The sequence below is a fragment of the Sciurus carolinensis genome, chromosome 2 (assembly GCF_902686445.1).
Source record: "Sciurus carolinensis chromosome 2, mSciCar1.2, whole genome shotgun sequence".
In the NCBI taxonomy this organism is placed as follows: Eukaryota; Metazoa; Chordata; class Mammalia; order Rodentia; family Sciuridae; genus Sciurus; species Sciurus carolinensis.
Window position 1 is genome coordinate 43,184,482 of NC_062214.1, and position 13,564 is coordinate 43,198,045.

The 13,564-nt window shown below is 36.6% G+C and overlaps 1 protein-coding gene across 3 annotated transcripts in view; it reads right to left on the minus strand.

Moving 5' to 3' along the window:
* The window catches only part of Dzank1 (double zinc ribbon and ankyrin repeat domains 1), a 92,737-nt gene that overhangs the window by 76,593 nt on the left and 2,580 nt on the right, over positions 1-13,564 (minus strand). For all 3 annotated transcript variants that reach the window (XM_047542311.1, XM_047542312.1, XM_047542309.1), the window contains exons 3-5: positions 10,072-10,225; positions 1,550-1,664; positions 95-191 (exon numbers count right to left, since the gene is read on the minus strand). In XM_047542311.1, coding sequence (XP_047398267.1) covers positions 95-191; positions 1,550-1,664; positions 10,072-10,225 — 366 coding nt within the window. The remainder of the gene's footprint in view (positions 1-94; positions 192-1,549; positions 1,665-10,071; positions 10,226-13,564) is intronic.

A 13,564-nucleotide genomic window follows, 5' to 3' on the forward strand; every position in this document is an offset into this window, starting at 1 on the left:
ATTTCTGCAGATAAGAAAACATGCACTGAACATGCAGGAACCTGTTTGGTGGGTTTAAAATAGTAAACCTTATCTTCATTCTATCACATCATACCTGGAAACTTTCTAAGGTTAACATTCCAACTTAATTTATTTTCAGTGTTCTTATATTTCTTCCTTAATTTGGGTCCAACAAATCCATTTTTTAATTCCTAGGAATGAAGAGATTGCATATCACTTGATACCCATTGAGAATGTGAGTGTGAAAATTAAAAGCCACATGATAGAGACAGCGTCATGGCATACATTTCTTCCTTGAAAAGGTTTATAGTAGTTTTCACAAAGTGACCTCTGTTTCACCTTACTGTGGAAACACATAGCTTTGAATCTGGGCTTCTGGTTAGCAGCATGTCTAGGTCTCACCAAGTTAAGTGGCCTGACTATGAAGCAGGGAGTAGCATAGGTAGGCAGGATGTTATATTCATGGGAGACAGTAATAGGGGGATCAGCAGATCTAGGGGGTAGAGGGTGGGTTCAGTCCAAGATAGGACTTATGAACAAGTCTGTCCACAGGGCCTTAAATACTCTTATTTCTAACATTTTTATTCATGAATTTTGTCCCTTATTCCTGATATAAACCTGAGTACCTGCTGATACATGTGGGCTCAGTCTCAGCTGGCTGCCCTTGCCCTGAACACACTAAGAGCCCCACCTCATACCTGCACCCACTGCTTTGGTCCCACAGCCTTCTCTCTGGCTTCAGGTTCACCAATGAGCTTAAGGGACACCACCAAAAACTTTGTTGAGGTCTCAACTCCAACTGAGACCTTCTGGTTGGCTGCCTTACCATGCACTAGCCCGTTCTCTGGCCCTGCTACATGAATATATTATCATCTATGCTGACAACCAGGGACTGAAATTTCAAATGTTCTTACATAGGTTGAATTGATTCTCCAAAGACATGAGGTTTTGAGAATGAAAATCTCAACATAATAGAAATCTATGCCCACTGGGAGCTTCTCCCAGCCTGATGAATCTATTCACCAAATATATACTCATCACACTCTCCTATCTTTCCCTGAGCAAGGCTTTGAGTATGGCAGCCACACTTTATGCCATCTTGGAGTTGATAGCATGTGGCAAAGACTGACAAGGAACCAAATAATCACATGCTCAAAGCGTTTTTAATAGAAGACCTGGAACAGTGATAAAGCATAGCATACACAGTTTAGTTTAGCTGGAGTTTACAAGTGGAGGTTCCAAACAAGGCAAGAAAAGCTGGTCAAAGATGAAGACCGATTTTTTGCTTTTTTCAGTAGGTAAGGAAGAGCCACTGAAGACATTGGAGTATGGACAGTGATGCTGGGTAGGAATTCTAATCTCTAGAGTGGAGAAGAAATTGACCAAAGGTTGAGGAATCAGTGAAGATACTTTGCAAAGGCTGATATTGACTTTACTTATTAGACCCTGACTATAAGCAGAGGTGATATAATGAAAGGAAAGATGTGCCCACCGAGAAGGAAAGATTAAGAATATAGTAATAATCTGAATGTATTATATCATTACTTGCCTGCTTTGAAGAAACTTTGAGAATATTTTCAACATTGTCTTCATAAGAGTCTATATTTGGTGGTTCATAGTCTACCTGAAATACCTTAGTTACAATTCCACTCTGTCTGCAGTCTCTGAAAATAATTTTAAACAAAGAGTCTGTGTTATACCAAGATCCAAATAAAAGGTAACTAGCAATTAAAATGACTCTGTTTAAAGTTCCTTAACCTTGCTATGAAATGTATTACATTTTTTAAAAAAAATTTTGTAGTTGTAGATGGACAGCATGCCTTTATTTTATATGCTTATTTTTATGCAGTGCTAAGGATCGAACCCAGTGCCTCACAAATGCTAGGCAAGTGCTCTGCCACTGAGCTATAGTCCCAGTCCCTGTATTACATTTTACCTTTTTTTTTTCTTTTGGTACCTGGGGATTGAACTCAGGGGCACTCAACCACTGAGTCACATCCCCAGTCCTATTTTGTATTTTATTCAGAGACAGGGTCTCGCTGAGTTGCTTAGTGACTTGCCATTGCTAAGGCTGGCTTTGATCTTGTGATCCTCCTGTCTCAGCCTCCCAAGCCACTGGGAATACAGGTTTGCACCTCCACACCTGGCCTGTATTACATTTTAAATTGAAGAAATCAAAACTTAATTTCCAATCTGATTGAAGAAAGAGGTAGAGTAGTTTTGATTTGTACTTCTGTAATTGCTAGAGAAGTTGAACATTTTTTTCATATATTTGTTGATCGATTGTATATCTTCTTCTGTAAAGTGTCTGTTCAGTTCCTCAGCTCTTTCTTTATCTCATTCTCTTTGGGAATCTTTAACTGTGTAACAAACTACCTGTTATGGTTTGAATCTTAAATACCCATCAAAAGCTCATGTATGGAAGGCTTGGTCCCAGTTGATGGTACTAGTGGAGGGCAGTAGAACCTTCAGGTGTTGGGGCCTACTGGAAGGAAATTAGGTCTTTTGAAGCATGCTCTTGAGGGTGATATTGGGACTCTGGCCTTCTTCTCTGTTTCCTGGCCACCACAAGGTAAGCAGCTTTGCTCCACCACTCACTTCCTGCCATGATGTTCTGCCTTGCCACAGGACCAAAGCAGTGGGGCCAAGTGACCATGTCCTGAAACCTTAAAACTATAAGTCAAAATAAATCTTTCTTTTTTAAAAATATTTTTAGATATTGATAGATCTTTATTTTATTCATTTATATATGTGTGGTGCTGAGAATCGAATCCAGTGCCTCATGTATGCTAGGCAAGTGCTCTACCACTGAACCACAATCCCAGTCCAAAATAAATCTTTCTTTAAGTTGATTTTTCTCAAATGTTTTGTCACAGTAATGGAAAGCTGACTAACACAATTCCCAAAAAATGTAGTACCTTAAAACACAAATCTGTGGATTAGCTCAGCTGGATAGAGCTAATTTGAGCTCTCTCATGTGATTGAGAGCAGATATTAGGAGAAGCTAGAGTCAACTGAAGGCTCATTTGGGCTGGATGTCCAAAATGGGTTCTTCCCTCACAAATGTACCATCTGGGCTGGAATAACTTCTCTCCTCCCTCTCTCTGTCTCTATCCGTCACTCCATCCCTCCCCCTTCTTCCCCTCCCTCTTCATTTCCGTTTCCCTCTCCCTCCCTCTTCTTTCCCCACTCCTTTTCCTTATGGTTAGCCTGAACTTCCTTACTGTATGATAGTCTCAGGTGGTCAGATTGCCTACATGGTGGCTGCCTTCCCTTAGTATTTATGCTTCCAGAAACCAGCTTTTGGTGTATTTATGTGATGTGTTCTATCTAACTCCCCAACTGTACTGAAAACTTACAACAGGAACAGTTTCCTGTGTTACTCTTTCTGTATAATTATGTCTCATTGGTGACTCACAGCCCATCATTTTGTTTCATCTGCCCAGACATTTAATGCTTTTATATTTCAACTATCTTCTTTCTACAGTGTCTGTCTTTTGTCTGCAATTGCTTTTATTGATTTTCATATTAGTCTTTGATACATTTTATGTCCATTTCACCAGTATTTCTTCTACAATTTCTCAGACTTCCTACATATCCATTTTTTAGATTTCTTTAAGAAATTTAACCTTTAAGTAAATAAGCATCCCCAAAGGCTTGAACACAGGAATGCTTAAATATCAATTCTGAAACAGTTGAGAAATGCTTAATATTAAATAATATAGAAGTTCTAAGCTATATTTTGGAAGACGGAAAAATTCTCAAAAATATACAATTCATCTAAACAACCACTATCTACCTGAGAGGCTGTATTAAAGAAATAAGATACCTGGCTTTCTGTGATCTGAGGATACTTGCAAGTTCACTGGTTAGAGTGAATCACAGGTAACTAAACATTGGGAAAGCACTTAAAAATTAAAAAAAAACAAATTTACAGATGCATAAATGTGTGAATGCACATATAAACGATCATTTATATTAACTATATTCTTAACTCATTCACCTCAGGATCCATTCTTCTTGTCTTTGTGGTTGTCTATGAAGATGACCATGTTATCTGCATGGTCACCTTTGTTTAGCCCTAGGTATAACATTCAAGATGCAATTTTCCTCCTTATTAGCACACTTTCCTGATATCACAAACATCTTCAATCAGGGATCATTCAAATCCTGAACAATCACAGAGATCCCTGAATGTGCACTTCCAACCCCACAGAGATCACACTGAGTGGATCACACTGGTATCTCCCACTAGTTCTACCCCCCTAACAACAGCTGGCCCCTTCCTTGGGGACCCAGTTAAGGCATTCATCCATGAACTCTATCCCAGCCCAAAACAACCCAAAGTTCAGCTTAAACTGCCTGCTACTAGAAGGACTTCATCCTGATTATGATCCCCCCTGAAAAGGACTAGGTCTGGGGTTGGAATTTTAAACCCTACTCAGAGCCCAAATTCCATTTGAAACGTAAACTTTTGTTAGGACTGGAATTAGAAACCTTAAATATGTATCTTTGGAAGAACAAACATGAAGTACATTCAAACAAAAAAAAATTTTTTCTGTATAGCTCTAGTCTCACAATAAAACACCAGAGTTACTTGAATGACTGCAAGGGAGTTGGAAGCTGTATCTGTGGAAATTCCACAGCTTGGTCTAGGTCATGTTTTCTCAACCCACTGAAAACTACTGAAATTCTGGGTTAGATAATTCTTTGTCATGGGTTCTGTCCTGTGTGTCGTACAATGATTAGCAGCATCCCTGGTCTCTGTCCACTCTAAGCACGTCACTTCCCTACTTGTGATAACCAAAATGTTCCCAGACATTATAAAATGTCCCCTGGTGGCGGGGAAATTATGCCCAGTTGAGAACCTCTAGTGTAGGAACATAAATGGGTTGAGTGAAAACCATTTCTTTCCCCAGGCATAAACTCTTCAAATATGAGGTATGTCCTTTGAGTTGGTTCACAAAACAGCAAACTTTTAGCTCTTTGCTAAGAATCAGAATAACAAACAACAACTGCTATTGCAAGTGTGAGCCCAAGTGTTGTATAAGTGCGTTATTTCTAATCCTCACAACAGCTGTCAAATTCTAGTAACCTTATTTAACAAATGAGGAAAACGAGAGTCAGAAGCCCACACAATTTAATCAAGGGCACACAGAGTAAATGATGGAACTAGGATTAAAACCCAAATCTGTGGGTTTCTAAGCCTTGTTTTCTTTCCACATTGTTCAACAACATCTCTCAAAGTAGTTTTCTTCTTGTCTTTGTGGTTGTCTATGAAGATAACATCTGGATCTCCTCCTCCACACAAATAGAACATACTGCACTGCTCTTGGAATGTGCCTCTACACAACAGGCTTGACTTATGACCTCTAGGTAGAGAATTAACATTTTAGGACATATTATGTATGCCAAGGGGCTACAAATGGGTGCCTATGAAATGAGCTGAAACACTGATAAATCTCTTTTATCAACCATTGCAGCAAAATTGGGGAATCCCTCATAGTTCTGAAGAAAACAATTATCCTCAGCGGACTCTGAGTCCTTCAATTCAAGGTAGTTTTTACCTCTACTGGGTTTAATTTATTGTGACCCCTATATGAGGTAAGTGAAAGAGAAGGCAGAACCCTGCAAGTTCACTGCCACCCACTACTGAATGATATCCTACCAAGATGGGACATTGCTGACCACAAAGGAGGTTTTTAAAGAAGCAAGGCTGATGTCAGAACAGAGTGTGTACAGACCCTGCACTGGATCAATATGGGTCATCAACATCTGGCAACACACTTCTCCTCCTGAGATGCTCCCAAGTTCCTTGTCCCTCTTGTCCAAGTGTATTCTTTTCTGACTATTCTCAGATGCAAAATTCACACACACATATATCTACCTGCAACAATGCCCTATTCCTTTCTTTTCATCCTAGAATTTCACGCTTCAATGAACATATATTTCCAAAACATTGTGTGGTCAAATTTCTATAAACAAAAACATTTTTTCCATTGCTTTATGTCCACTGCGGTCAATATTGGCTGCATATTTTAATTACCTGTATATTGGAATAATCAGTATTTAAAAACACTGATGCCTGGATCCTATCCCAAGAGACTACTGTTTAATTGGTCTGGGTGTGACCCCAGCATTGGCATTCTGCAAAGCTCCTTGGGTAATTCTAATGTGTACTTGTGGTAGATTGGTAAATAATGGGTTCTCCTAAAGCTCAGGAAATAATGCCAAGAGTTAACAAATAGAATGGCATCAAATTAAAAAGCTTCTGCACAGCAAAATAAACAATTAAGAATGTGAAGACAGAAACTACAGAATGGGAGAAAGTCTTTGCTACGTACTTTTCTGACAGAGGAGTAATATCTAGAATATACAAATAACTCAAAAAACTTTACACCAAAAAATCAAGTAACCCAATTAATAAAAGGGCAAATAAATTAAACAGACACTTCTCAAAAGAAGAAATACAAATGGCAAAGAATATATTAAAATGTTCAATATCATTAGCAGTTAGGGAAATGAAAATCAAAATTACAGTGAGATTTCATCTCACGTCAGTCAGAATGGCAGCCATCAAGAATACAAATAATAATAAATGCTGGAGAGAATGTAGAGAAAGAGGAACACTTTTACATTGTTGGTGAGACTAAATTAGTACAGTCACTATGGAAATTAATATGATGGTTCCTCAAAAGACTGAACATGGAACCACCATATGATTCAGTCATATCTCTTGTTGGTATGTATCCTAAAGAAATAAAGTCATCAAACAATAGTGATATATGTATGCCCATGTTTACAGCAGCACAATTCATAATAATCAAACTATGGAACCAGCCTAGATGTTTATCAACAGATTAATGGATAAAGAAAATGTGGCATATACATATACAATGGAGTTTTATTCAGCCACAATGAAAAATGAAATTATGTCATTTGCATGAAAATAGAGACCATTATTTTAAGAAAAATAAATCAAACTTAGAAGGTCAAGGGTTGTATGGTTTCCTTAATATGTGGAAGTTACAGAGAGAAAAGGAAAAGAAAGATGAGGTGGACTCATGAAAATCAAAGAGAGATCAGTAGAGGAAAAGAATCAGGAGGTGGGAGGTGGAGAGGAAGGGGAAAGTGCTGGGGCGTGATACTGGGCAAATTATATATATAATGCATATATATGCATGTATGAATATGTATCAACAAATCCCATCATTATGTACCACTATCATGCACCAATAAAAAATGTGGAAGAAAATAATGGGTTCTGAGGCACCACCACACCTCCCTTGTAAAATCTTCTACCACACTGACTTTGGGTGTGGCCATGTGATTTGCTTTGGCCAAGGAAACAGTAAATATGACACAAGCAGAATCTAGAAAAACATCTGCAGGACTTGCCCTTTCTCTTACTGCATTTTGAAACTGAGGTACCATGTGAACACTTAAGGATAACCCGCTGGAGACATGGTTTAGTCAACAGCCAGCACCGAAGATGACATGCAAGTCAAGTTTTCTCAGACCATCCAATTCAAGATGAGTCAAATATAAAATATGAAATGATGACAGCTATGTCACTGATCCCAGGCAAGATCAGCAGAAGAACCACCCTCTGGATGAACATCAAAATACTGACCCACAGCCAGGTGTAGTGGCAAATGCTTGTAATCCCAGCAGCTTGGGAGGCTATGATGGAGGGATCACAAGTTCAAGGCCAGTCTCAGCAACTTAAGGAGGCCCTGAGCAACTTAGTGAGACTCTGTTTTGAAATAAAAAACAAAAAGGGTTGGGGATGGGGCTCAGTGGTAAAGTGCTGTGGGTTAAATTCCCAGTAGCAAAGTAAAACAAAACAAACAGAAAAAATCCAAAAAAATACTGACTCACATGATAATTAACAAATGGAATGGTTGTTCTTTTAAGACACTAAGTTTTAGAGTGGTTTGTTATGCAGCAATGGCTAGATGATTCAGCAGACAAGGTTAAGAAGGACTAGTTATGTAATTTCTGATATCCTTTATTTATTATTTATCCCTTTATTATCACAAAAGTTAAGATTTGGAAGCTGTTAAAGTTATCAAGAATAAAAAGCAAACATACATAAATTTGTCATCAAAGGCAATGACTGCTAAGGTTTGGTATATTTTCTTCCAGTTTTTTCTCTATGCGTTTTAAAATGCAGTTAAAGTCATAAGTGTAAACTTGTATCTTTTTTTTTTTTTGCTCTTTATATAATAAACATTTTCCTATGTCATTTGAAATTTCATGATCAAAATTTTTCTTCTTATGTTAATGACCTTCAAGTGTTAGCACTCTCATTTAAAGTCCTTTGTCCCTTTACTAAGAAACTACCTTGAGTACCTAAAAACTGACTTAAATAAAGTAGTATAATTTCCATAAAAAAATATTTCAGTGGCTGGCGATATAGTTCAGTTTGTAGAGTGCTTGCCTTGCATGCACAAGGCACTGGGTTCAATCCCCAGCACCACAAAGAACAACAACAACCACAACAAAAAACTATCTTAGCTAGGAACAATGGTGCACACCCTCTAATTCCAGTGACTTGGGAGGCTGAGGCAGGAGGATCACAAGCACAAGACCGCCTGGGAAACTGAGCACATCTGAAATACTTCAGTGTTACTAAAGCACTTAGTGGGCACAGAGAGTTGGTGAGAATGTCAAAATACATTATACTGTCATGTATAACTAAAAAGAACAAATTTAAAAAATTGTAAAAAGAAAGTCGGTGAGAGGCATAAAGAAAGATCTAGGCTGGGGATATAGCTCAGTCGGTAAAGTGCTTGCTTTGCAAGTACAAGGCGGTGGGTTTGATTCTCAGCACAAAAAAAAAGAAAAGAAAAGAAAAGAAAGATCTCATTTTTTAAGATTCCCTTGAAAGTTTTACTACCTCCTTCAAACTACAGAGTTATCAAATTACTTCTTCATCTGAATATTGCAGTTCCTACAGGGGCCCTGGCCTTACAGTATTAGGCACTAGAGTACTTAGGTTCTTAATTTTTAATGATAATTGATGTTTTATTTTAATAGAAGTCACTTGGCAAATGGGAAAAAACAAAAACTCCAATATTTGGTAAATAATAATAATGTGTACGGGGGTTATTTTGTTTCTTTTTATCTTAAATATTGTTTTTTAAAATATGTTTTTAGTTGTCAATGGACATCTATTTATTTATTTATTTACTTATTTATATGCGGCGCTGATGATCGAACCCAGGGCCTCGCACATGCCAGGCAAGTGCTCTACCACTGAGCCACAACCCCAGGCCCCAAATATTGTTTTAATTTTCAGATGCCAAAGCAATCATCTTTGATAAAGTTGCCCCTTGATTCAAAAAGTCTGCAGTAGTTCAGCCAACAGGGGCAGCGGTATGCCCAGGTATTTGATTTGGGGCTTAAAAATATTCCCCAAATGTGGCCAAACCTGTCTTGCTGAACAAAATGATTTTTCTATCACAGTTACACAGACTTGCTAAGCAATTGAGGCTTTTCCCCTACAACATATGGTGAAGGTTTCCAAATTAATAGTGTGTCTATATTTCAAAATGGTTAAAAGGCACCAAGTGGGAAAGGAAAAATAAAGTGGCAAACTTCCTCCAAGGTGAAAAGACAACAGCTTCAAAGATCAATTGAATCAATACAAAATGAAATAGAGAATTATGGTGGTGGTTACAGGCTGCATCCTGGGGAATAAGAACCATCCAGTAAACACAGTGCTTTCCTCAGAGCCAGGAGAGCTCTTTAGAGGTTCCCAATCCTAGGCAGTCAGTCTCTTTCTTCCTGAACATCCAATGTGGAATTTGAAATACAAGCAGTGTTAATACACGATACTTCATTGAGCTCACTCATTGTAATTCATTACATGCACTTATGATTTGTGCGCTTTACAGCATACCTCAGTAAAATGAAAATAAAACACAAGTTACAAATATATGCTAAAATTACATTTTTTTTAGTGTCTTTCTAATGCAACACTAATTCTCAAAGGAATAAATAAATAAAATAAGAACATAATGTCATTATATATAAATCAGTCTGATCACCATTTTCTTAACTTACTTAGAGACTGCAATAGCTTTAACTTGTATTTTTCCATCAGGCAGGGTAATAGGTTTTGTATACTTAAATGTATTATTTTCTCCATAACCAATTCTCTTCAGAAATTCAGGTTTGCTGCCGTCTAGGGTGTAATATATGTTGACATCTGGGGTATCTAAAAAATCCAAAACAGGATAACTATAATTAACACTAAAGTGGCTAGCCGCAGAATAAAGGTCAGTTATTTGAGGAGTTTTTACATATACACATATGTACATGAAAATTCACACATATATGAATACGAATATATATGAAAATAACAATAATTATTTCTCTGTGTTAACACAGTGCTTTACATGAATGAGTTCACTTCTGACTTAATCTGTATAACTCTATCAGGTCCTATTTTATGCCCATTTTCTAGATGAGATAACTGAGTCTCTGAGAGATTAACAAATTTTCTAAATAATGGACGAGTTGTGGTGTGACTTCTGGTAGGTTGAAACCATAACCTGTGCTCTTGAACCATTATGCTCTTTTGTGTCTCCAATAGGGCACTGATACAAAAGAATAGGTGTCAGTTTTTAAGACAATACCATCCATATAGAAAATGGAAACAAATTTTTAATTTTTTGGAGTACTTCTTCATTTCATTTTGTGGTGCTGGGGATTAACCCCAGGGTCTTGCACATCCTAGGCAAGTGTTCTACTACTAAGGTATACCCCCAGTCCTAAGCATTTCTTAAGAAATTCTTTATTATATTTTATTTGGACTTGGTAAATAATTCTTATAATTCCTGAAAAAAAAAGTTAAGTGCAGTAAATTCACATGATTAAAAATTCAAAAGTTTAAAAATGTTATACAATGAAAATTCTTCCTCCTAATCCTCACACTGGCTGCCCAGAGACAACCAATGGTCTATTGAATGTCCTTCACAAAATATACGTACATATAGGTATATAGTCTTATTTCCCCCTCCCTTTTAACACCAATGGTGGCATACTTAGCCTGTTCCATACATTTCTTTTTTTTTTTAATCTAATAATATATCTTGGCTATTGTTCTACTTTGGCACATAAAGAACTTCCTTTTTTTTTTTTTGTTATGACTGCATTCAATCCCTTCATACAGATGAACAATAATTTAACTCTGTAAAGATGGACACTTAGATTGTTTGCTTTTTCCTTTTCTTTCTTCTTTTTTTTTCTTTTACAAGTATAAGCACTGTAATGACCAATCCTGTAAAGAATTCTTTTTGTAAGTACACCTGTAAAACAAATAAGCAGAAATAGTACTAATAGGTCAAAAGGTATATACATTTGTAAAAATTTTTTAGGACAGGGTCTTGCTATGTTGCCCAGGCTGTCCTTGAACTCAAAATTCTCCTTCGGTCCCCTGAGTAGCTAGAACTCTCGGCACACACCTCTGGGCCTGACTTTTCATTTGTACTTTTGATTAATATATTCAAACTGCCCTCCTGGGTGATTAAGCAATGTACACTGCTACCAGCAACGCGTGAGAGTGCCTATGTAATCACAATCTCCCCCATATAGTATGTTACCATTTTTCTTTCAATTTTGCTAATTCCTGAGATTAAAAAAAATAGTATCTTTCCAGGTACAGTGCCAAACACCTGTAATTCCAGCTATTTGGGAGGCTGAAGCAATAGGAACACAAGTTGGAGGTCATCTAAGCAACTTTGTGAGAACTTACATCAAAATAAAAACTTAAAGAAGGGCTGGGGCCGAAGCTCAGTGGTAGAGCAACCTGGGTTCAATACCTCAGTACTGGGGGGGAAAAGGATCTTGTAGTTTAAACTCACCCTTCTTTCCTTTTTTTTTTTTTTTTTTTTTTTGGGCAGTAGTGGGGGGAGTGGGGTGGGGGAGTGTGCTAAGGATTGAAACCAGGGTCTTGGGCATGCTGGTCACATGCTCTACCACTGAGTTACATCCCTAGTCTCTTTTTCTCCATTTTGAGTATGATTTATTCATTCATCAACAAATTTCCTGAATACCCATCATCTACCAGACACTGTTCTAGGCACTAGGGACACACAAGTGACCAAAGTCCCTGTGGTTATAAAGCTTACATTTGAGGAAGGACACAGTAAACAAACAAATCAGTAAATACATCTTGGAAGAGGTGATTAAGTGCTGTGGAGTAAAGTAAGAAAAGGATAAGGTCTGCCCAGCTAACAAGTAAAGGAGTTGGTTGAAGCATATTTTCATATATTTAAGAGATATTTATATTGCTTTTCCTATAAACATCTTTTTTTTTTACATCCTTTGCCTATTTTTGTATTTGGTTGCTATCTTTGAGGGGTATTAAATTGTATACCTCTTTTTTTAGCTCACATTTAAATATTACAAAATGTTAATACCCTTTCATATCATTTGTCAGTAATCATCCAACTTGTAAGAACTATGGGCACATGTATTACATTTTTATTTTGGTTCCTTATTTTTAAAAATCGCATTAGCTTTTTTTTTTCAATAAAATATATGTACATTTATTTTGTATGATTATGTACAAAAAATCTTGAAAGAATATGGATCTAAATTTGTATCTATATATTCCTCCAATTTACATAAAGTCAAATGTATTCAGTTTTCCACATAGAACAGTTTTACATTTGCATTTTCTACAATTAAGACAATAAAAAGTGTTAAAAGTTTTAAGACATATATCCAACTACATACAAAATTCCACAGGTCAACTTATAAGTTAAACCTTACTTTAAAATCATTACAAATTGTGAAAAACACATATTATGAAAAATTTTGTCGCATTAGCTTTTAAGATAAAGGACAATATAGTATAATGTAACCATATTCTTAGCTGGAATACTTAGTCTAGGAAGCACAGGAGACATACTACAAATGCAGATAAATAGTTTGTATACATTTTAGTTTTTAAAATAAGCAACTGGAATTTCAAAGTCTTTTTTAAACAAATATTTGTTCATATTTTGGATCTACAAAGCTTTCATTTCTCATGTTCATTATCTATGCATGTGTGTGCATGTACATAGATACATTTAAGAGTTTGAAGAATAAATAATACCAGGAAATACATTCTCTGCTTTATTTTTATAATAATAGTTAAAATGTATTTTATTACACCCTAGGTCCTATCCACCTCACATATATACCAACTCACTCAGTCCTTATAATGGCTCCAAGTGGCCGATACAACTTTCTCTTACTGTAAGGAAACTGAGACTCAGAAAGGCCATGTAAAGTGCCCTAGGTCATCAGAAGTTGTGAAAGCTGGGATTCCATTTCTAAATTGCCACATTGGAAAGTCTATATTAGTAGGTTAAATTTATTATCCCAGAAAAATAATGAGCTTCCTGGGAAAATCTGGGGAGGCAACTAAGGTGAATCAAGGTATTATTGGAACTGTTTACCTAAATAAATGAAAGCTTAATCTAAATATATACCAAGCTATAAACCACTAAAATACAACATTTTTTGAAATTGTGAAAGTTTTACAAACTTCCTAAAGTCCTGA